At 41.3% G+C, this 24,898-nt stretch overlaps 1 protein-coding gene across 2 annotated transcripts in view; it reads left to right on the top strand.

Annotated features, from left to right (window-relative positions):
* scube1 (signal peptide, CUB domain, EGF-like 1) overlaps positions 1-23,550 on the top strand; it is a 92,296-nt gene extending 68,746 nt beyond the window's left edge. For both annotated transcript variants that reach the window (XM_036577639.1, XM_036577640.1), the window contains 15 exons: positions 5,681-5,803; positions 10,132-10,248; positions 10,561-10,683; positions 10,827-10,946; positions 13,487-13,600; positions 16,256-16,372; positions 16,572-16,730; positions 16,837-17,040; positions 17,160-17,321; positions 17,898-18,065; positions 18,238-18,399; positions 20,063-20,260; positions 20,404-20,556; positions 20,659-20,738; positions 21,675-23,550. In XM_036577639.1, coding sequence (XP_036433532.1) covers positions 5,681-5,803; positions 10,132-10,248; positions 10,561-10,683; positions 10,827-10,946; positions 13,487-13,600; positions 16,256-16,372; positions 16,572-16,730; positions 16,837-17,040; positions 17,160-17,321; positions 17,898-18,065; positions 18,238-18,399; positions 20,063-20,260; positions 20,404-20,556; positions 20,659-20,738; positions 21,675-21,827 — 2,153 coding nt within the window. In that variant the 3' untranslated portion in view covers positions 21,828-23,550. The remainder of the gene's footprint in view (positions 1-5,680; positions 5,804-10,131; positions 10,249-10,560; positions 10,684-10,826; positions 10,947-13,486; positions 13,601-16,255; positions 16,373-16,571; positions 16,731-16,836; positions 17,041-17,159; positions 17,322-17,897; positions 18,066-18,237; positions 18,400-20,062; positions 20,261-20,403; positions 20,557-20,658; positions 20,739-21,674) is intronic.
* Positions 23,551-24,898: the final 1,348 nt, after the last annotated feature.

The raw sequence follows: 24,898 nt of genomic DNA on the forward strand, positions 1-24,898 counted from the left end.
GAGTCTGCATTCTTCCTACCCATTTTAGAGACATAGCATGAGTTACAATGGGATCCTTTCTTCCTTTTTTTCTTTCTTGCTTGCTTGCTTTCTTGTTTGTTTATCTGGTGAGGCTGCATGCGCATGAGTGTTTGTGTGTTCACACTGTTCCATCAGGCCTTCTGCAGTCTCTGCTGATTTACTTTCTCTCACACTCCTGTTCTTTATCGGTTCAAGATGGGAAAATGTTTAATGTATTTGTTTAAGCTTAAAGCTTATTTAAGCCAATTAAAGCTCATTATGTGGAATATTATTAGCCCCCTGCCTCAGTAATCAGGCAGCGGAGCCAGTATGTGTATACGTGTATGCATCTATTTTAGAGCACAGGGAAACATAAATGGTATGATCAGCAGTAATTGCTGTTTTTTTGTTTACCATTATGCATAATAGTACTAATTAAGCCCTATTGGAGCTGGATTAGTTTTACCTGGGGGGGGTGGAGTAATTGAATTATTGCTCACGAGAAGTGTGATTTTAAACCATACAAAACTGCAATGTCCATAGTTTTTACAAGTCTGCTAAGTAATAATTGCAGAGTGAAATACCCTCTATAATTCATCAAAGCTCCCTCAGTAATAGCACAGTACATTTAATGTTCAAATCAACTTCACAGTAATATAACTACTATGACCACTGAAATCCAAACCAGTTCGGCGTTTGTTCGCTCCCATACGCTATGTTTATGTACCGTCATTTCAAATTGTCCCTGACTTTTGTCCTTTCAACAAAAATCAAACCACCATTTTATGTCCATTTTATTGAAGTATTTTACCATCTTAGCTTAAAATCTGTCTTAATATGTGCTTACTTTGCTCTGCTTTAAGCTTTAGCTCAGCTATAGCTGCCTTTCTCGCATCTCCAGCAGGAAACCTTTCCTGAAAAGTAGAATAGTTTCTTGTAAAATGTCGCTCAACGTTCGACTTTTTCCGAGGCTGAAGTCGCTTCTCATTTGCCAGCTTCTTGTTTGAATTTTCCCATTCCTCCTTAAATGTACAGAGAATGTAACTGCTGCACCTTTTAGGGTGGAACAGGAAAATTCAAACAAGAAGCAGAGCTTTATTTTACTGTAAAGGAGGATTATTTTCTTTTTACCTAAAAATCGAATTCTGCTGTGGAGCCGCAACAGGGCAGTAAAAGAGTCGCATGTTGCCGACCCCTGGGTTAACATAATAAGATAAATGATATCAAAGTTGATGTCAAGGTATTACTGACAACTTAATATAAATCAAGATAGTGCCGTCCATGTATGGGTTTAGGGATTATTAGGATTATATTGATAGCACTACTCTTATCAGTAATTGCAACAGAGAAAAGACTTAATTAAGGAATTCATTAATGACAACACCAACATTGCTATATTATATATTATATATTAGAAATTAGTTTACATTTTTAAATATTTGTTCAGTCATGAAAGTTAAAAAAAAATCAGGATTTTGATATCAACTTAGCTTCTTACAATTGTTAGGCATCCTCCTGTTGAAGAACCGTGAGCAGCCTGAACTTTATGCTCAGCCAGAGGGAAGTGAAGAGCCTGTGTATTACTTTTTGGTCAGAGTTTCTTATATTTTTAGTTCAAAGAAGGCATAGAAGGGCTGCTGCAGCAGGCTAAAGGATCCTGCACACTGGACACTGTGCGCTGTACTGCTGATGGTTCTCTGGCTATAGCCAGCATAGCTATAAACCTCAATTTTACCCCAGCTTTACCCTACTTATATAGATTTAAACACCAGACTGTTGGTCACCATAGCAACACAGTCTCGCCTAGCTAGTAGCTAATGAAAAGGCAAAAAGAAAGATTTAAGAGGGACTTCGATAATTTAGAAATTCACCAGCTTTGTGTTCGAATTTTCCCGTTCCACCCTAAATGGTGCCTGAGATGCCAGAATATAACTGCTGCCCCATTTAAGGTAGAAAGGGAAACTCGAACAAAAAGCTGGTGACTGAGTCGCTGACTTCAGCCTCGTAAACAGTCATTTTAGAAGAAACTATTCTACTTTTGTGGAACAGTTTCCGCTGGTGATGTGAGGAAAGTGGCTATAGCTGCGCTAAAGCTTAAAGCAGAGCAAAATAAGTCTGCATTTTTGTTTACACTATATTTTTTAGCTTATGCTAGTAGCATGTACTGAGACATATTTTACAGCCAAGAGGGTAAAATGAACATAAAATGTTGTGGCTCCCAAAGTGGCTTAATTTTTGTTGAAAGGACACAATGGCTCTTCTTAACATTTGGTTTGCTGACCCCTGGTCTGGGTAAATATCAAGCCACATGAATCTGGGTTTAAAATAGTTCAGCAATGGTAAGACGCTGAGTAATGTTCACTGTCTCTGGAGTTGTCCACTCAAAAGCGTGTGGTAGCATGTAGCTCTAAGATGACTACACTTTTTTTTCAGGGGTGGGGTATCATTCAGATATTTTTATATAGCTGACAAAAGATTTATATGGCAAAAGTCTGCCTTCCTCAGTTTTCATTTCCCACATCATTAAGATCTAAGAGCTGTCGTGCTCCATGCTTCACAAACTTAATGTGCTTGTCTGACCTGGGGTCTGCTCTCTATGCCACTCCCAGCCTGCCAGATTCTTCTAGAGCTCCGGGCCGTTCTGTTCAAATCTCACCAATCAGCACCAATCAGAAAAGCCTCAGTGTCTATAAACTTCTATTGATGGTTCTCGTAGCTCCTCATCTCTCTCGTCTTCAACCTCTTCTCCTCCACTCACCTCTCTGCCTCTGACTCATTTTGACTTTTCCCTCCTGGACTTCTTTCGCCTCTTTCCAAGAACGAGTTGCGTGGAGAGACCGGGGCTGACAGAAAAGAATGACGAGAGCACAAGTAAAGAAAGAAAAGAGTGTAAGCGACAGTAAAAGGGAGCGAGGGCCATAGAAGAGAGAGAGAGAAAGGGCCATAGAAGAAAAAGAAACTATAGAGCTGGAGGTACAGAAATGTAAAGAGGATATTGTGTTAGACAAAAGGAGATGCTGAAGGGAGAGAATTGGAGGCTCAGGGAAAAACTGAGAATGGGGAAAGTGAAAGAGAGGAGATATGCTGACTCAGTGAGCTGGCTGAGGGGAGGGAGAGGGGGATAAGAATAGAGGGATTTAGAGGAGATGTTGTTTGAAAATCAGAAGTGCCAGCAGGCTATAGGCCTGACAGCCATACAGCCACTGGCCATCCTCTGCTTTAGATCAGAATTCCTAGTCCGCATTTCCATTAGTCACTGTGCCCAGAGGTGAAGAGGTTCATTGCAGTACCTCTGAAGATTCAGGAATTTCAGACGCAGCTTTCAGACGTGTCTCCTAATGATTTGCATCGCATTATTTTACTAATTAGACATTAATTGAATGGATTTGGTATAATTTAAGCATTGCATCAGAAAACTCTGGATACCTGAGTTTACACTGAGTTCTTAAAGGTTGTTCAGGGTCATATAGTAATGGGAATGGTTCTATGTAGAACCGTGAGTTCTATATGGAGAATAGAGTTCTGATGGAGAATGTGTGGGGATTGAACTTTTTGAAAGTGGTTCCATGTACTACCAGAACGGGTTCTTCTATTGTTATGATATCAAGCTTGTAACAATAAAAAGAACCCTTTTTGGTGCTCTTAAGAACCATGTACAACACATATTACTAATTACATTGTTCTTCAAGGGTTCTATGGTAAGGAGAATGGGCTTATTTAGAACCATGAGTTCTATACAGAACCATTTCAGGCCTAAATGATTCTTTGCATGGTCAAATTGTTCTTCAGATTGATGGAGAATGTGTTGTATATTGAACCTTTTTGAAAATGGTTCCATGTAGCACGAGAAAGCGTTCCTCTATTGTTATGATGTCAAGCTTGTAACAATAGAAGAACCATTTTTGGTGCTCTTTAGAACCATTTTCAACATATACTACTTATTAGATACTCAATGAATGGATTTGGTATCATACAGGTTTTGCATCAGAAAACTCTGGATACCTGAGTTTATGTTGAGTTCTTAAAGGTACACTCTGAAAAAAGATGGTTCTTCAAGGGTTCTATAGTAAAAGGAATGGTTCTATGTAGAACCCTGAGTTCTTGTTCTTCAGATTGATTGAGAATGTGTTGTATATTGAACCTTTTTGAAAATGGTTCCATGTAGCACCAGAAAGGGTTCTTCTATTGTTATGATGTCAAGCTTGTAACAATAGAAGAACCCTTTTTGGTGCTTGGTAGAACCATTTACAGCACATATTACTAATTAGATACCAATTGAATGGATTTGGCATCATTTAGGCTTTGCTTCAGAAAAATCCTAAAACCTGAGTTTACATTGAGTTCTTAAAGGTTCACTTTTAAAAAAGATGGTTCTTCAAGGATTCTATGGTAAAGGGAATGTTTCTATTTGGAACCATGAGTTCTATATAGAACCATTTCATGCCTAAATGGTTCTTTGCATGGTGAAGGGGTTCTTCAGATTGATGGAGAATGTGTTGTATAGTGAACCTTTTTTTTTTTGAAAATGGTTCCATGTAGCACCAGAAATGGTTCTTCTATAGTTATGATGTCACAAAAGATGCTCTATAGAACCATACACAACATGTTCTCCATCAGTCTGAAGAACAGTTTCACCATGCAAAGAACCACGCAAGCATGAAATGGAACTATATAGAACTCATGGTTGGCTTTACTAAAGAACCCTTGAAGAACCATCTTTTTTTAGGAGTGTATGTAGTCTTAGTTTTAGAACCTTGTCGATCAAACTGTCCCCTCCATAAGCATATCTGTGTTGGATTGAGGTGTAACGGGAAATGCTATATTTGTTTCTGAATGCAACCGAGCAGAGCTTGTTTCATGGCTATCGTGTCACATTAGTTCCAGCTAATATGCGTATCATACGATCAGACAGCTCTGAGAACTTTGCGGCCGGGCCGCTGCGTTTCGCACACACATACGCACGCAAGCTCACAGACACTCTTGTCACTGTGTTTTAGGGCTGCCCGTTATACTGCGCTCAAAAGAGAGGAAGTCAGAGAACGAACAGAGTGAGTGAGTAAGGGAAACGAATGGAAGGGAAGAGAAGGAGGAGAGGATTACCTGAATAAAAAAGGACGACTGATAAAATGAGCAGAGTTATGTGTCCTGGCACGTTGACAGAAGCTCTGACTTCATGCGTGTGCGTGACCCACAGTGACGTCCCGTACTCCGTTGGCATGTGCGTCTGCGGTCGGCGCTCGTTGGAAACTTTCTTTACGGCCTCAGTTCAGTTAATATTAGTTCAAATCCGGGCCAGCGCGTGTTTGCTTCTTCTATTTAAATAACTGCAAAGGAAACCCCAAACTCTCTCTCACACACACACACTCCTATAAGCCAGGCACACTCTTAAGTAAATGTCCTACCCATTTGACTGGATTCTCATTTTTATTGGGCTGTGGAGAGCTTTCCAGTGCTGGCTGAGATATTTAAGATGTTTATGGTATGTTTCCTTTCCTTTACAAGTGTGAGTGTGCGTCTGTGTCGTGTTTTTCAGCCTGTGTGTGTGTCTATGCGTGTGTGCAGGAGTTCAGCAGGAGAGCTGTGCTTGTATGAGCAGAGTTTATGAGATATCATTCGTGTTGATTTCTGTCTTCGGCTTGTGTCAACACTGCATTCCCTTGTCTTTCATTCATATTCACAGATATTGACGAGTGCCTGGAGAACAACGGCGGCTGCGACCACTTGTGTCGGAACACTGTGGGCAGCTTTGAGTGCAGCTGTCAGAAAGGCTACAAGCTCTTAACCAATGAACGCACCTGTCAAGGTAAGCACAAATGCCAATAAAACTGTAAACCATAGCTGCTGCCGCCATGAGGCCACTGTATGTCGGTGCATTCTGTTCTTGTGAAATATGTCCCAATATATTAAAGGTTAATGAAGCCTAGAAAAATCCTGCTTGCAGCATTTGTTCTTATCCGCCATGGGCGTCTCTAGCTCCTTTTTAGGGGTGCGCAAGCACCTCTAAATTGAGTTCTAGCACCCCTAAAAATAGGAGTAAAAAGAGTTTTTTGTTTGGAAAATAGATAGATAGATAGATAGATAGATAGATAGATAGATAGATAGATAGATCGATCGATCACTTTATTAATCCCAGAGGGAAATTCTTATATTGCAGCAGTACACAGCCCTGTAACAAGAGCAAAATATTGTCTTACAGTATTTACAGATGCATAAATAGAAAGTAAAGACAGTGCAGTGGTTCATGTCCCCTCCAGTGAATGAACAAGGGACCATGTACTGTAGACGATAACCAATGTTAACAGTTGTGCAATAAGACATTTATAGATGCATAAACAAAGTGACAGTGGTATGGTATGATCCACTTTCTCTCTCCTATCCTTCCCCACCCCGCTCTCCCCAAGAGCCATGCAGTTGCTGCGCTGAGCGCGCACATACACACACACACACACACACACACACACACAAACACACAAACGCACTAGTGCCAGTTACAGTGTGAATGTGGCTCCAGTAAGTAGCGCAGACAAGGATTTCTGTACTTTATCAATCAGCACCAACACATTACAATCATTAGCAGCAGTCCTCATTTTTGCTGAATCACAGATCACTCTGTATGTTGTTCTTGTACGCTATCCAGTGTTTTTATCTAGCAAGCTAATGTTGCAGGTTATCAATCAACCAATGTCCTCTGTTTGAATTCGAGTGAGAGAGGCGAGCTGTTGTGGCTTTGATAGGCCTGTGTGTTGATATTAAAGCCAAGGTGTCAGACCAGTACTGTCTGTATGCATATCAGCTAATTAATGTTAGAATTATAGAAGATATGATGAGAAAAAAAGAGGGAAGGGGGGTGCTGTTCTCATAGGGTGCTCAGCACCCCTAAAGCTCTGATCCTAGAATCGCCCCTGTTACCCACCCTTAATTTCTGTGGTTAGGAAGGATAGGTAGCTAATCAAAACACTGTAGGACAGATTTAAGAAAAGCAGTGAGGAGCATATGAAGCCTTTATTGATGCGTAGTTGCACTTTTTTCCCAGTTAGGCGGATAGCTGTGTTTGTGTTTGTGCGGGTCTGTGTGTTTTGCTGGGCGTACTGGAGGCCTATGGCAGCAGATTCCTGAAAACATGTCAGAGCAGGAATGAGTGCACAAACACAAATGATTTTATTAAGGTAAACCCAAACGCCACCCTTTCCCTGGGTCTGAGTGTGCGTGCGTGTGTTTGTTTGCACAGAGCGGGTGGCAGCGTGAGGTGGCTGACTGTGGCAACGTACGTTCATGATTTCAAGTCTTTAAGACCCCCCAGTGTCAGAATCTCTGAATCTCTCTCCCTCTCATTTCTCCCCCTCTTTCTGTCTCTCTCATCACCTCTCTGTCTGTCACTCTCTCTCACTTTCTCTCCCCCCCCTCCCACACCCCTTTCTGTCTGTCTCTCTTTCGCTCTCCCCCTCTCTCTTTTCTCACTTAATCCCCCTCTCCTCTCTCCATCTCTCTCTCCTTACATTCTGTCTCTCTCTATTGTTCTCCCTCTCTCTCTCTCCTTCTCTCTCTCCTTCTGTCCCATGCTATCTCTCCTTCCCTCTCTCTCTCACCCTTTTTGTCTGTTTCTCTGTCTCTCTCCCTCTTCCTTTCTCCCTCTCTCTCTCTCTTTCTCTCTCTCTTTCTCTCTCTCTCTGTCTTTCTGTGTGTCTCTCTCTCCCCTTTTATGTCTGTCTCTCCTCTCTTCCTCTTCCTCTTCCCCTCTCCCTCTCTCTCCTTTTTCTGTCTGTCTCTGTTTCTCCTCTCTTCCTCTTCCTTTCCCTTCTGTCTCTCCCTCTCCCTCTGTCTCTACCCCTCCTCCTTTCTCTCTCCTTCTCTCTCCCCCTCTCTTTTGCTTTTCCCCCCCTCCCTCTCTCTCCCCTTTCTGCCTGTCTCTGTTTCTCCTTTCTTCCTCCCCCTCTCTCTCCCCCTCTCTCTCTCTCTCCTTCTCTTTCTCCCTCTCTCTTGCTTTCTTCCCCTCTCCCTCTCTCTCTCTTATCTGTCTGTCTCTGTTTCTCCTCTCTTCCCCCCTCTCTCTCTCTCTCTCTCTCTCTCTCTCTCTCTCTCTCTCTCGCTCTCTGTATCCCATCAGTAGATACTGTTTTCATTCCATCATGCTTTAAACCCTGGGTTGACATGTGTCTGCTGACAAGTGATAATTATATACTTAGGATTTTATTTTTGAATTATTTATTTATTGTTTTTGCTCCTTCCATGCCAGTTAACCCAGGGAAAATAGTTGTGGTTGAGGTGAAAGTGTGTGTGGGTGTGTATGTGTGTGTGTATGTGTGTGTGGGTGTGGGTGTGTTAATGTGTGTGTGTATGGCAGAGTGGGCGTAAGGGGAGGGTTCATTACTCTGGCTCTCTGCCTGTTGGCACTGTGGCTGAACTGAGAGAGAGAAGAGAGACAGGTATCTCTCCTCTTCACAGAAAAAAATGTCTCATCTGATGCACTAACACCATTTTCTGCCTGTTCACATTATTGCTTGGGACAGTAGAAGGCAGAGAGAAGGGAAGTGGTTAGTTATGTAACAGTTCACAAAATGAATTATTCCATTTGGTACAATATGATGGCGTCTCAATTCAGTTGATTTTTCGATGCAGCCAAAATGAGGAGTGCCTGAAAAGCTGCCTTGTGTTACTATGTTTGTTTCTGTTTTCAGTTTATTATTCAACTAATAAAAGTAAAGTGTTTGAAGCGAAAGCTGTAATTTATACTTATACTAATCCGCCCCAAGCTAACACACTAGCCACAAACTAACAGCTAGTCATGATACAATGATACGATACACTGCGATACAATTCAGTACAGTATGATATTATATGTAGGGCTGGGCAATATGGTGTTATTTTATTGATATCATAATTAAATATTGTCATATTGGAAATATTGGAAATATTGGACGTGTCAGCACTTAGACATGTAATTAGTCAGTACAAGATGTAGTGATAGATGTAGAGATAAAGAGGTTTATTTAACTGGATTTAGTGCAGTGCAGTTTGTAGAACATTAAATAAAAATAGTTATAGGTTATTATTATTATTATTAGTAGTAGTAGTAATAGTTGTAGCAGTAGTACACTGTTAAAAATGAGAGGTCAGCTGAACTCAAAATGATATAGTAACTGATTACATGGCTTTTCTTGAGTTGACTTAACTTGAGGACACAAGAGTCCACACAACTCAAACTTAGTTGAGTCAAAAGTTCTCTTAATTTTTTAGTTCTGCATCTCAGTTTGGTAAATTAAATTAACTTGTTTTTATGCTTCCCCACTAGCCACAACTCTCCATCACACAATCCTGCTAGACATTTTTCCTTGAGGGTACACACTTACAGACAGCTACGGCTGGAGCTCAAACCCACAACCTCCTGTTGTGTTATGGCTTGGTCCACTGCACCACTCAGGAACACATAAAACAACTCAGATTTTGTGTCTACAAATGTTTAATACACTGGAGAAAATATTTGTTGTTTTAAATTTAAAGCATGGCATCATCCCATGTGGTGCAACTGTCTAATAATTCATCCCAACATCAGGAGGTTGTGAGTTTGAATCCCACCAATACCACAGCTGTCCATATCCAGAAGCTCAAGAGGAAAACATGCCAGATGGGACTGTGTGACAGAAGGAGCGCCAGCTAGTAGGGAAACTTAGTAAAACAACATTCAGTTTTGTTTATCTAACTGAGATGCAGAGCTGGAAACAGTAGCTGAGAGAATTCTTGACTAAGAAGTTTGAGTTGTGTGAACTCTGGTGTCCTCAAGTTGAGTCAACTCAAGAAAAGCCATGAAATTAGTTACTATATCGTTTTAAGTTGAGCATCTCATCTTTTACAGTAGTAATAATAGCATTAGTATTACTTCAGTATTTGTATATGTGTCACTACAGGTTCGATTTTGTCTCCTCCAACTTATTAAATCTCAGAAAAACTAAATATCATGACACATATTGTATCGTGAAAGCTTCATGAAGTATTGTGATATTCCGTTTTTGCCATATCGCCCAGCTCTAATGATATGTTGTATTGTTACATCTCTAATGATGAGCGATTAGTGAGCAGTGATTTTGTAAAGGTGGTTTGTCATTGCTGATGAGGCCTGTGTTCCTTCCACTGCAGATATTGACGAGTGCTCTTTTGAGAGGACTTGTGATCACACCTGTATCAACTACCCTGGAAGCTTTGAGTGTGTGTGTCACAGAGGCTACACTCTCTACGGCCTCACACACTGTGGAGGTGTGTTCACACATGTACACACACACACACACACACACACACACACACAAGTGTGCTGTCTTGTAATTGAGGTAACTGAGCATGTGCAGATGGCCACTGCCGACAGCTACTCACCCTCTCGTGCTCCTGAATAGACCTTATTATGTTAGTTTTCCTGTATGTGTGTGTAAATGTATCCAAATGCATTTCGTAAGCTTTTTCTCTTTTTTCACAAACCTGTAAACTACTTTAGATTTCTAGACATCAACGTTTTTTGGGCATTTATATCATGCATATCCCCAGTGACATGCACGTGTGTGTTTGTTTTCTCAGATATTGATGAGTGTAGCATCAATAACGGGAGCTGTGAGAATGGCTGTGTGAACACGCAGGGTAGCTATGAGTGCGTCTGTCCTCCTGGACAGAAGCTCCACTGGAATAAGAAGGACTGCGTTGGTAAGCTCTCACTCTTATCCCTCTCTTTACCCATTATGCTCCTGATCTTGTTTGTATACGCATATTACTGTGTGTGTGTGTGTGTGTGCATGCATCTGTGTGTGTGGTGTTTCCATGGTTACGTGACCCTGTGTGACCCTCAGAGGCGGTGAATTGTCTGCCCAATGGGAAGCCAGCTCCTCGCGCTCTGCTCAGCTGCACCAAGACAGGCGGCGTGGAGGTGTGCTCTCTGTCCTGTCCATCAAACGCCCTCTTTCTGGCAGGTCAGTGCTTCTCTGCAGCCCCATGCTGTTTCTGTCCATTCAGGTCAGTTCTCCTTAGCTCAGTTCACTTCAGTTCAGTACCATTCATTTACAATTAGCTCAGTTTAGGTCATTGAAGTTCTGTTCACTTGAGTTTTGTTTAGTTCTGCTCATTTCAGTCCAATGAAGTGAAGCCAGGTGCATTTCAGTTCAGATCAGCTCATTTAGCCTTACTTGAACAATGTCTGTGTTTCCAGTTATTGCCTTAGGGCAGGAGTCGGCAACACGCAGCTCTGTTACTGCTCTGTTGCGGCTCCACAGCAGAATTAGATTTTTAGGTAAAAATAAAATAATCTTCCTTTGCAGTAAAATAAAGCTCTGCTGATCGTTCAACACAGTTTTAACAATAAATGGTCTTAAACACTGGAGTTACTGTAGAACTGCTAATTCACCCTTTAACCCTGAAGGTTGGCGCGCAGACTGTTGGTCACCATAGCAACACAGACAAGATCCTCGCCTGGCTAGTAGCTAACGAACAAGCAAAGAGAGAGATTTAAGACGAACATCAAGAATTTGGAGACGAATGGACTTATCTGCATTTCTAATCACTCCAGCTGGTTTCCTGTTACGTTTAATCTGCCACGAAAAACTGTCAAACACTAAAAAGTCACGAAGATGTTCACCAGCTTTTTTATTCAAATTCTCCTGTTCCACCTTAAATGGTGCAGCGGTTACATTCTGGCGTCTCCGGCACCATTTAAGGTGGAACGGAAAAACTCGAACAAAAAGCTGGCAATTAAAGTATTTATAAGAAACTGTTCTACTTTTGCGGAAAAGTTTTCGCTGGAGATGTGAGAAAAGCGGCTATAGCTGAGCTAAAGCTTAAAGCAGAGCAAAGTGAGTCTGTGTTTTCATTCACATTCACATATTTTTTATCCTATAATATTACATTAGCATATACTGAGACATATTTACAACCAAGATGGTAAAATGGACGTAAAATATTGTGGCTCCCAAGATGGTTGGATTTTTGTTGAAACTTGACAAAATAGCTCTTCTTAACGTTTGGGTTGCCGACCCCTGCCTCAGGGCAAGGGTAGGTCGCGCCATCACCCATTCAGAATCAATATTATTGAACCGTATTGCTGCCCAGGAGAGTGACTGCATGGTACTATGATGACACAGCAAAGATTCTCCACTCTTTGCTGGCATCTTGTGGCCTTTGCTACTCATCACACTTTTTAGAAGCGTAACTGCAATCCTGTTACCTGTGACATACTCTTATTGGCCATTCAGCTATTCCATGTTCACTGTGTGAATGTGCCAAGTCTGACTGACCTAAAAGCTTGATGCCAAGTTATATATTTCCAAATAAAATCAAGCTGACATTCACTGAGATCAGGAATCACTAATGCAGAGGAGAATGGTTTGAAGCAGCTGTAGATGGTCACACGCATGCAACCTTTCTTGAGAAAAACATGTCCCTGGATCATCAACATTTTGGATGCTCAGTGAGCAATTGACAACAAAGTATGCTTTAAAAGCATAATGTAGTATTTTATGACTGCGTTAATCATATTTATAGCTTATTTTTCACAGACATTCTAAAAGTTAACTTTCGACATGACATTATATAGGATCGTGTTCTGGAATTCTAGCTACTCGTTTTGTACAGATCTGAAAGTTGGTTGGATTGGCCTGCGCCATGTTGAAGGATAGCAGAGAGGAGCATCATTTCATTTTCACAGTGCCTAAATGAGGCATGTCTTGAGAGCGATTACATTCCGTAATGCAGGGCTGTTTCCGTTCGCATATCCGCCGTGTTTTAAATAAACGCGTGCTGCGTTTGGGTTGGCTGAGGTGTGTGTGAGGCTGATGGATGGCTCCTGAAGTGAAATATTTGCTTTTATATCTTTCTGGAGAAAAGGAGGGTGAGAACAGAGTGGGGCTTCCAAAAGCCCGGCCACTCAATCATCTTCCCTTTATGTTCTCGGTGAAACTCATTTTCATTCCTCATCTCAGTGTGTGTGTGTGTGTGTGTGTGTGTGTGTGTATGTGTGTGCTTTGATAATAGGTAATAAAGAACCATATAAATCTTCTTTTAATCCCACATGTCCCTTAGGAAGCATATGTACAACCTATAAAAAGTTTAAGTATATTGTGTGTGTGTGTGTGTGTGTGTGTGTGTGTGTGTGTGTGTGCGTGTGTATGTGTGTGTGAGTGAGTGAGCGTGTTAATAGTCTCTTCATACGATGAGAGCTAGAGCTCTATAAAACCTCTTTTAATCCTGTACACTCCTGGGTTCGCAGTGGTAGGCCAACAGAAATACTCAGCCTGCCATTGAACGATTTGTGGCCAGGCTAAACTCCGGCCAATTGCTCTCTTGACAACCTCACTGCACTCTGGCATTCTGACAGTCAAGCCGTGCCTTTCACACACAGAGACAACATACACACCCGAGCATGCATACGCACAGAAAACATATGCACATAGAAAGTAAACCATGCAAAAAATACATAAAAAGAAATACTCACACACTCAACATTCTTTTTTGTGTGTAGACTCTGAAAACAGTTACACTCTGAGCTGTGGAGTACCAGTACAACCAGGCAAAGTGGCACCAAAGAGGAACACCACCACTACCTCCAGCACTTCATCTCTACAGAGCTGTACAGGTAACCTCACCCCCGTCTTTCTTTCTCATGCCCCTCCCCCTTCCAACTCTTTCTGTATAGTGTCTATCTGTCTATCTATATGTCTGTCTTTACATGTCTGTCCAAGTTTCTGTATATGCTCACTAGGTTTACTGCTCTGTTGCGGCTCCATGGCAGAATTGGATTTTTAGGTAAAAATAAAATAATCCTCCTTTGCAGTAAAATAAAGTTCTGCTGATCGTTCAACACAGTTTTAACAATAAATGGTCTGAAACGGTGGATTTAATGTAGAACAGCTAATTTAATTAAACTTTAACCCCAAGGATTGGTGCGCAGACTGTTGGTCACCATAGCAACGCAGACAAGAATCGTGCCTAGCTAGTAGCTAACGAAAAGGCAAAGAGAGAGATTCAAGACGAACATCAATAATTTGGAGACGAATGGACTTATTTGCATTTATAATCACACCAGCTGGTTTCCTGATACGTTTAATCTGCAGCGAGAAACTGTCGAACACCAAAAAGTCGTGAAGCTTCTCGTTCGCCAGCTTCTTGCTCAAATGTTCCTGTTCCACCTTACATTCTGGCACCTCAGGCACCATTTAACGAACGAGAAAATTCTAAGAAGAAGCTGGTGAATGAGAAGCGACTTCAGCCTTGTAAAAAGTCGAACGATGAGAGACATTTGACAAGAAACTGTTATTCTTTTGTGGAAAAGTTTCCTGCCAGAGATGTGAGAAAAGCAGCTACAGCTGAGCTAAAGCTTAAAGCAGAGCAAAGTTAAGTCTGTGTTATATATTTTTTAGTCTATACTATGACATTAGTTAGCACATATTAAGACATTTTCAGCCAAGATGGTAAAACTTTACTTCAATAACATAAAATAATGATTTTTGTTGAAAGGACAAAATGGCTCTTCTTAACATTTGGGTTGTCGACCCCTGCTGGCCTGCAGTATTGTAAAAAATTATAAACTAGGCTCTAATGATCAAAAATGGAGATGCATCGGGATGCATCAAGATAAATCGAGAATCGCTTTGTAATCATATCTTGGCACCCTGAATCAAATCGAATTGCGATGTGCCTAGAGATTTCCACTCCTAATGCTTACTCTCAAGACCTGATACAAATGTTTGCTAGCTTTGTCTGAAAATGTCATCACGACTCAGACAGAGCAGCTGCAGAATACCCAACTTGCATCAAACGCATCAAATACTTATTGGAACTGATGAAGTTACTAAAGTTGTCAACTTGGCTCAGAAATTAAATCGAAAGTTCCCCCTAGTATGTTGGTCAAACGTTATGTGTCCTAAATCCATAAGTGTGCTTTTAAATGTCAAGCATCCCAATATCTCATGGTTTAAACCAGTGGCTGTAAGCCTGGAGGTGTGAGATGGTTGTCAGAGGCTTAATTTTCACAATGACTTTTCCATAAAATCCCCCAGGCTGCTGATATCACGTTTCAGGCCAGTGAAATGGTGAATGGCTGAATGAGCACCTCTGAGCAAAGCTATCTTATTTGTGTATAAACCTTATGTGATTAATAGCTTACTACACTACAGAGAGCCTGCATTTTGTGCGTTGGCTTGTCAGAAAAGCCTGAAGCAGATCCTAGAGTCCAGAGTCCAGAGTGGCTGAATTGCTAAAGAGCTGTTGGATGTTTGCAAGTATTTCTTTGCATTAAAATACCTAAATAAAACCAAAATAGATTATTTTTTTCTTTGATTTATGGTCAGCAATGGCATGTTTTTCCCACTGTTTGGTAACCGTTGTGTAGCTGAGCTGCCTCAAACACTTACTTAAAGCTTAAACAGCTTTAAACAGCTTTAAACGTTTAAATCGATGTTTTTCTATTTGCATTTTTTCATTGTGTTGGACGGAAATTCAAATTTTATTTTGACAGCCCTAGAAGTAACTAGAGCCTGGGGCCAGCTGTGAAGTGAATAACTGCAAGACTGTAAACCATTGTAAATGTGTACTTGTCACACACATCGATTCGAGAATGTAACATTAGGACTGCCATATCCTTCTCTTTCTGAGAAGCTGCTGAATTCTACATTTCCCAGTGTGTTGTGTTCTGTAGATTTTGGACACTGACTCAGTGCTCAGACAGACACACAGCTCCTGGTGTTGGACAGAGCACAGAGGAATGCTCTGAACCTGACTAAATGACACTGTTCTGGCTGATCTTCTGTCTGCTGACAGATATGAAATACACAGGCTGGACTCGACCGCAGCCGCTCCAGAAAGCCCTGCGTAGGCCCGCGAGAAACACGCTACACACATGGTTCACTCATAGTTCACATCATACCGTTCGTATGTGGGCATGTGTGTGTAAGAGGGGAAGAGAGAAAGCAATGTAGATGCGTTCGTAAAGCCCCATGGGGTTCGGTTTAGACCTGAGCTCCTGTTGCCCTTATTGCCTTGTCCCAAAGAGCATTCTCAGCACACACTGAGACTGTTCTAGAATGACCGCAGACGACCACAAGCACAGCCTGTCCTCAGTTCACCTCCCTGCCTTTAGTGGTTCTCACATTTGGAATACTTTAGACGTATCTGCTTAGCTTGCAAAACAGACAGCATTTTTGTCCTGGAGACTTGATGTTTTAGTGATGTTTATTTGGCATGTTGAAATATGAGTGAACGCGCAAGCTCCTCCTTTCCTCTTGTCCGTCAGAGACGCTGGCGCAGCCCATTAAGCAGAAGGCTCGATTTAAGATCAAGGACGCTAAGTGCCACCTGAGACCCCGCAGTAAAGAGAAGCACCGAGATGTGGCGAAGCAGAGCTTGCAAGGTGAGCCGTCCAGCCCTGTTTTCCCAAACTAAAGCCTATTAGATGTGTAAATGCTTTAATGAGTTTTCGTGCAGCATAATGTAGTGACTGAATTATCACCTTAAACGCCCTCCCTGTGTCCTACACTTGAGTCTCAGCCCCTCCTCTCTTATACCGTTGACACTCTTTGTCCCGCCTATGTTCTGTGTCCTTGTCTCAGGAGGTCAGTTCCCCTGCACTGAGGACTGCCAGGTGACATTTGTGAATCTGAAATGCGAGTCTTCTAAAAAGCGCCGGCGTGGACGAAAGTCTCCTTCTAAAGAGGTCTCGCACATTACTGCCGAGTTTGAGATGGAGATGAAGGAGGAGGAGGCCTCAGGTATGCATGTGCATGTGTGCGTCTGTTCAACGTTATTGCTTATCAGGAATTTGAATGAATAAAAAATTGAATGTAATGAATGTATCTGGGTGTTTTTGCATGTCAGAATCGTGTAATGTGGACTGCGTGCGGGAGAAGACGAAGCAAAGGCTGCAGAACACTCTACGAACCCTTAGAAAGTCCATCAACAAGCAGCAGTTCTACATTCAGTTCTCGGGAACGGCTTACGAGGTGGCCCAGCGCGCTGCCCGACAGTCAGAGGGCGCTGAGACCTGCAGCACGGGGCAGGTCCTCACAGACGGCAAGTGCGGTAGGTACATTGGGAACTGAACTCTTATCTGTGGGCCTTTGCTTGGGAGGTATTATTTGAAATGACTGATAAATGTAGATCTTGCTTTTGTGACTGTGCTGTGCGTGTCTGTCTCCCAGTCAGCTGCAGTGTAGGGACTTTCTACAGTGGTGAGCAAGAGCAGTGTGTGCAGTGCCCTCCAGGAACCTATCAAGACATGGAAGGCCAGCTGTCCTGTGAGCCCTGCCCTAGTACTGAGTCCCAGGGTATTGTGGGGGCCAAGAATGTCTCTGAGTGTGGAGGTGTGTGTGCACATGTGGAGACACATTTGACTAAGCCAAATCAATGAATGGCTTTGTTATGGTAATACCAAACATTGATTATAGGGGCTGATTAATGCAGCACCATCCCCGACCCCCAGAACATCCCCGAACCCAATCAATAGCATTGAAGTGCAAGATCAATATGGAAAATCTGATTTCATGTTATTATTTAAACGTAGGGGCTTCTCTCAGGCAGAGGAAGGCTACTTTGGTAATCTCAAGGGAGCGCAAGAGGGATGAAAAATGATTGGCTTTGGGCTTGGAGCAGCTGGCAAAATTTTTGAAATGGACCCAATTTGACTACTTTGGCGCACCCTTGTGGACTTTAGATCACATTCACTGAAATCTAGAAATTAGCCCCTTGGGCCAGCACTTCAGTTCCTCACTCTAATGACTGGATAACCTTTGTCTGTTTCATGATATTTAGCAAAACGTTTGTAGTACTTAATGAATAGTAAGTCTTAATATTACAAAAATTAATAATAAGCCTGCAGATCAAGGAGTTTGTAAGAGTGTATGAGAAAACTGGTGAGAATTTCCACTCTCTGGTTGTAGGTCAATGCCCTGCTGGTCATTTCTCTGCTGATGGCTTTCGGCCATGTCAGCCATGCCCACTGGGCACCTTTCAGCCAGAGCCGGGACGCGTACTCTGCTTCCCCTGCGGAGGAGGACTTATGACCAAATACATTGGAAGTACCTCTTTTAGAGACTGTGAAGCCAAAGGTAACACAGCCCAAACCATATTTGACTCAACCACATATTACCAACCACACTTTCTATTTGTGTCATTTTCTGTTTTTTCCCACTTTCTTTCCTGCCTTACCTGTTTAATATTGCTTTTCCTTCTTCCTGTCCGACTCTCACTCCCGTTCTTGCTTTCTTTCTCTCTGTGTAGTACACTGTGCCTCAGGACACTACTACAACTCCACCACTCACCGTTGTATCCGTTGCCCTGCTGGCACCTACCAGTCTGAGTTTGGGCAAAACTACTGCATCACCTGTCCCGGAAACACCACCACTGACTTTGATGGTGCCACAAACGTGTCTCACTGCAAGAGTAAGGCTACATCATGTGTGATTCTACAAGATATATGTACAAAAAATAGCTGAATTTTTAAAAAGCTGCCGAAGAAGTGTTGTTTGCAGCAAGTGTGCATAGTACAGGGGTCGACAACCCAAATGTTAAGAAGAGCCATTTTGTCCTTTCAGCAAAATTAAACCATCTTGGGAGCCACAACATTTTATGTCCATTTTACCATCTTGGCTGTAAAAGTGTCTCAGTTTGTGCTAATGTACTAGTACAGGATAAAAATATAATATAAACAAATACACAGACTTACTTTGCTCTGCTTTAGGCTTTAGCTCAGCTATAGGTGCTTTTCACGCATCTCCGGCAGGAAACTTTTCCAAGCAGGCACGATTTAAGGTGGAACCTCGAGAAGCTGCCGAACGAGAAGCTGAGTTCAGCTTCGTGACTTTTTAGTGTTTGACAGTTTCTCGTTGCAGATTAAACATATCAGGAAACCAGCTGGAGTGATTATCAATGCAAATAAGTCCATTCGTCTCAAAGTTATCAAGTGCTGCAAAGAGCTGTATGCAGCTTCGGAGCTGCATGTTGCCGACCCCTGGTATAGTAAATTAGTAGTCTTATATTAGAGGGAAGACTAAGTCAAGACTGAAACCTGGACAATATGGAGTCTGAATCAAGACCAAGACTTTTTAGTAGCTTAGTCTGAATCAAGAGCAGGAGCGGGCGAGAGTGAGGCAAGACCAACACCAGATATTATATTTGGAGAATATAACAAAAAAAAGAAGTGTTGTTAATGTTGTTAATTCCACATTCGTTTTGCACAGCAGGTACCAATAAGCAGTATTATCAGTGAGTCTTAGTCCAACTCTGATTTCTAAGTTTTGAAAAAAAATTATTAAGTTAAATGAAAATGTTCTGTCCTTTCTTATTGATCTTAACATTAGGCAGTTGCGTAAAATATTGCATGGCCCCAGAAACTGCTCTAAAACCATCTAGGAACTGTCCCGAAACATTTAGTAAAAACTGTTCTGAAGGATTTAGTAAAACATTGGCCTGTCCTAAAGTGAAAATTGACTGATATTTGTTTTTGTTTTGTTTTTTTTACATTGATGTTGCAACAATTATTGGCAAATTCGACAACATTGATTATAAAAAATGCCTGTGTAGGTTTTTTTTACATTGTTGGTGCATTATTTACTTAAAAAACTATGTGTTCTATCTACAACTTTTTGAATATGCTATGAGTGGATCTATATATTACCACTTAGGGGATTCAATCAGACAGTTTTACGGGTGACATCATTTAAATAGCAGGCTGTAGTAGATCAGTTGCACAACTAGAACCAGCTGTTTTCACTAAATTTTAGTGAGTACGAAAGATTTTGTGCACTCCGTAGAATACAAGCTCTAAGTATTAAGTGCACACTCACAAATCTATTGTCCTGAAAACACCCACAAACAGTGAATCAGTACGGTGAATGAAGAGAGCAGTGGCCTTGTTTTTCCCTAGTAGCCAATATTGAATTTTGAATATTCAATATAAATCGTAGGACAGAAGTTTAGGGCTTGAGAACTAAAGTGCCAGTATGTACTGTATGATTGTGCATGGTATGTGTTTGAATAGTGATGTACTTGCCTGAAATCCTACAATAGACTCTGTATTTAAATTATTAACTTATTCACTCTTTAGACCAAATGTGTGGTGGAGAGCTGGGGGATTTTATGGGGTACATTGAGTCCCCCAACTACCCAGGAGACTACCCATCTAATGTGGACTGTGTCTGGACCATCAACCCCCCCAACAAGAGGCGCATCCTCATTGTGGTGCCTGAGATCTTCCTCCCCATTGAGGATGAGTGTGGGGATGTGCTTGTCATGAGGAAGAGTTGTAGGTTTTTCATACAGCTTGTCCATTAAACTTGGTGTTCAGTCATTTCAGGTCACTTTTTGTGATTATTGTAGAAAGTAAGTTAACTAGCCAGTCACAATCAGCCAGTTTCACTTACTTGCCTCCTCCCTGTTCTTTATTAGCTCAGCCCACATCAGTGACAACCTATGAGACGTGTCAGACATACGAGCGACCGATTGCTTTCACCTCTCGATCCCGTAAGCTCTGGATCCAGTTCAAGTCCAATGAGGGCAACAGTGGGAAGGGCTTTCAAGTGCCCTATGTCACCTACGATGGTCAGACTTCTCTTCATCTTTAACATCAGTCAATGTTCTAAATATAAATATTAAGATTTGATATGAAAGCTCTGTCAAAGTATGCCAAACTTTGTATTACAGAGGATTACCAGCAGCTCATAGAGGATATTGTTCGAGATGGTCGACTCTACGCATCAGAGAATCACCAGGAGATCTTAAAAGTGAGATATGACTTTTATATCTTTTATCATCAGTGCAGCTATTTAAAAGTCAAAGTCTAATCTCAGCACATGAGAGCTGGATTATTCATAATGACACTTCATAAGACTAATTCATAAAATACTTCATAAAAATCTGTAAAGTGGTATAAAGTGATGCATATGTCACCACATCTTAACCTCACTCACTGAGAATGCTTTTCAGACACAAAGCATATTTAAGTAATTTAGTGTCACTGTCAGAAACCACTGTTGCTAACAGATGTATCAAGTACGGGAAAAGCAATGGCGTCTAACCCCTGTGTGCTGTTGGGGTCTGTAGGACCCATTTTCAGTGTTTACCAAAAGAAAAAATGATGCAATTTATTATTATTTCAACCTCAGATTTCTTGGTCTTTGCTCATTTTCTGTGAAGAACATATAAAATATCCCATTTTCAGTGTCTTCACTCCGTTCACCCCCCACACATTTATATTACACATGTGGTGTTGGGTGAACCCGCGGGGAATGAAAGTGTGGAGGTGTTGTGTCCTTCACTCTGTTGTCCTCCTACATGGCCTGCTGTTAATGTGTGTGTGTGTGTGTGTGTGTGAGGGTGGACAACAAAAGGGACAGGCTGCTGACTGGCTACAGCTGCTAAAGGAGAACCCTATTCTGGCCACTTGTGATATTTTAAACATCTGGTATTTTTGCATAAATTGTTATGGCTGTATTGATTGAAAAACAGTAATGTAAAAAAAAAAGACCACTGAGTAACAAACACTTCAACACCACACAAGGGTTAAGTGACGGGCTAAGTGCAGGTTTAAGATACTGTCTTTGTACGCTCAGAGGTAGGCCTGGGACGGCATTAGTGCTGTCCAGGCAGCTTCAGCTTGGTCTTGGTCTAACTGTAGAATCAGAATGGCTGCAAGAGTGCTTTTCCTTCCTCTTTTTCAGGACAAGAAGCTGATTAAGGCTCTGTTTGACGTCCTGGCTCACCCTCATAACTATTTCAAGTACACAGTTCAAGAGTCCAAAGAGATGTTCCCACGCTCTTTTATTAAGCTGCTACGCTCCAAAGTTACCAGGTTTCTACGGCCGTACAAATAAAAATCTGAAACCCTTCTCTTTCCCAAACCCACTTTACCATCCTCTCCTCTCAAACGCCTCCTTTCTCCTATACTCCTCTGCTTTTCTTTCTGTTTCTCTCCCTCTCAAACGTTTCAGCACGCTAGCTAGATCCCAGAATGCCTTCCTACCACAGAAAGAGGTCTGGCCTTTCTCCTACCTCTCATCTGGAGTCTCCTTTTGACTTCTTTTCTCCATTTTTTCTCTTTCTGTGCTTTTTTGTTCCTTTTTTTAATGCTTTTAAATATTTATATGTGCTACAACTTGCAGAGACCCACTCCCTGGATGTTTAATATCTATATATTTGTATATGTATGTACGTGTGCATGTATATATGTATGTGTGTTAGTAAGCATGTGCAAGCCTATGCTGTGCACGTGTACATTCATACACACATGGATATATATTGTTATTTTGAAAAAAAAAGTCATGCCCCAGACGTGCACAAGATTGCTTTTTTGGAAAGACAGGTGCACTTAAACATTTCTTTCAAAACCATTTCAATATGGAGAATGGAGTCACTTCACAATCCTGTTCTGAACATGGACTGACAGTGAACAACGACGTTTTAACGGAAAAATAGATTTAAAAACCTAAATAGCAAGAAAAAGACTACCTGCCAGTAACAGAGGGTTACTATAGAGTTACATGTATGTTTTGTAACTAATATTTGGAACTTTAATTGCACTTGAGTTTTATATTGTAAACTGTAGGAAAGAAAATTCTAAGTTACTTTTGTTTTCTTATGTTTGTGTTTGTATAGAAATGTTTTACCTTGGTTGTAGGAACGAGAGATGTCTCGATCGCTCCTCTCTCCTGACTGAAATGGAAACTTTTAGAGGGATAAAGAAAAAAAAAAGAGTCTCACCTCTCCTGAATACCTGGTTCCAAAAAACGTTCACACAGGTCCTACATTATACTTGTCCCATCAAATTTACGCTGGAGGAATAACTGAGTATTGACCTCAGTGTCACATGACTGTGCGCTTATGTAAATGGTGATCATTTACAATCATTAGTTACTGAGATAAAACCAGAGTAGTGTACTCATACAAGGTCCTGCCAAAATTGAGGCCTTGAGAATTGAGATACTATAGTGGCAATCGTGGTCAGCAATAAAAGGCAGTGTTTGTATTGCTTGCATAGTCTGTGTGAGAGTGAATGGTGGTTCACTGACTAAAGTGAGAGCAGAATAACGTGTAATTAGGTTCATAGCATGCTTATTATATACTACATGCACATTAATGACAGTTTTGTTGTGCTGTGCACAGGGTAGAAAGCACAAATGGCTCTCACTGTAGACTCTGTAGAGAGCTTGAAGTGATTACAGTGGTATATGAAGGTTTATTTGCTCTTAGACTCATCAAGGAAGGATTACGTTTGCGGTTGTGTTATGTATGTGTGCAAACATGAGTACGTTTCTGAGTGTACGATATGCAGGTGTTTTACGTGAGTGAGGCGGTATGTTTATATGTGGGGATTCTGATTTAGTTTGAAACGGCTGGTTTCTCCAAGATAGCGCACTCTGTCTACAAGCATAGAATTAAAATCAATACATTTATAGTTTGTGGTGACACTTTTCTTTGAGTGGTTCTTTTTATATGAAACAAACACTCAACAGACTCTTATTAACATGTCAGAAACATATGAGGGTTAGGATTAGATTCTGGGTTGAGGTTAGGGTTAGGATTAGGGCCAGGGTGAGGGTTAGGATTAGGTTTTGGGTTGAGGTTAGGGTTAGGATTAGGGCCAGGGTCAGGGATAGGATTAGGTTTTGGGTTGAGGTTAAGGTTAAGGTTAGGATTAGGGCCAGGTTTAAGGTTAGGTTTTAGTAAGGTTGGGTAAGGTTAGGTTTTGTGTAATGGAAGTAACATGCACGCAATAATCCGATCGTAATCGGATTTCTGCAGTTATCCGATTATAAAAATGGTCATGTAAACACCAAACTCTGATCTAGAAATCCAATTAAGAAATCCAAAAAAGAGAGCTAGATTTTAGCTCAGTAATCAGATTTCTCAGAGCATGTAAACTCTTACTCTGATTTCTATCAGATTTCTCGCAAGAACAGACTGCGGTACCAGCAGCGTTGCGGCGAGACGGCAACAAAAACACGAACTAAAGGATTTAAATATTCTTCATCTTCTAAATGATGTATGTTCATTTTTTAAGTCTCACAATGTTTAAAAAAAAAAGCTGCAGCATGAAGTTTGAGTTTTACATTACGTTTACGTCACGGCTTCTTCTGTGAGTTTATTGGCTGGTTGCAAAGCAGAATTACTGCCTGACTCATGTAGACCTGGAGTTTTCCATTATCTGATTTCTCAAGTGCATATAAACATGTTGATCGGATCACTGACAAAATCTGATTTTCTGCGGTTATCGGATTATTAAGTGCATGTAAACGCGCTCAGTGTATTCAGATGCTTCACTACTGCTATGATGTGTTACTGATACTCTGTTAAGAGCTTGTTAATCATCTACAAAGGACCACTCCAAATAAAGTGTTACCTAGTTTGTTCTTGGAATTTGATGGTTCCCAACATGGAAATTGGCAGAATATAATTTTGCCTGTGTCAAAACTAAATCTAAGATGTACAACACTGCCCTCTACATGCAATAAAGTCAAATGAACCCATTTTCATCAAGCTACCTGTCTCCCTACGTTTGTATCAGCCAGTGATGTTCAGTGATCAGTGTTAGTCAGTCTGTTAATATCTGAGCTAATTTTAGTGCCAAGTACCATTGGACAGAACAGGGTTGCTAAGCAGCTAATTGATCTGATAGCTTTGATAGTTCAGTTTTAAACGCAGATTTAAGTTTGGCTTTATCTGAATGTGAACGTATGTGGCTGTTTCATAGAGGATCACGTTAGATTAGACAGGGAACATAAACATATGAGCACATACAGCGTGAGGAGTGGCACTGCTTACACAGATGATATAAACATATCTCTTTATTTTTGCCACTTCAGTGTCCATAGCGTGAACTGTGGTGTTGTTTGGGCCTGACAGGAGGGGTGAGATGTCACTTTAAAGCTGCTTCATATAAGCACTT

The sequence above is a fragment of the Colossoma macropomum genome, unplaced genomic scaffold, assembly GCF_904425465.1.
Source record: "Colossoma macropomum unplaced genomic scaffold, Colossoma_macropomum, whole genome shotgun sequence".
Classification (NCBI taxonomy): Eukaryota; Metazoa; Chordata; class Actinopteri; order Characiformes; family Serrasalmidae; genus Colossoma; species Colossoma macropomum.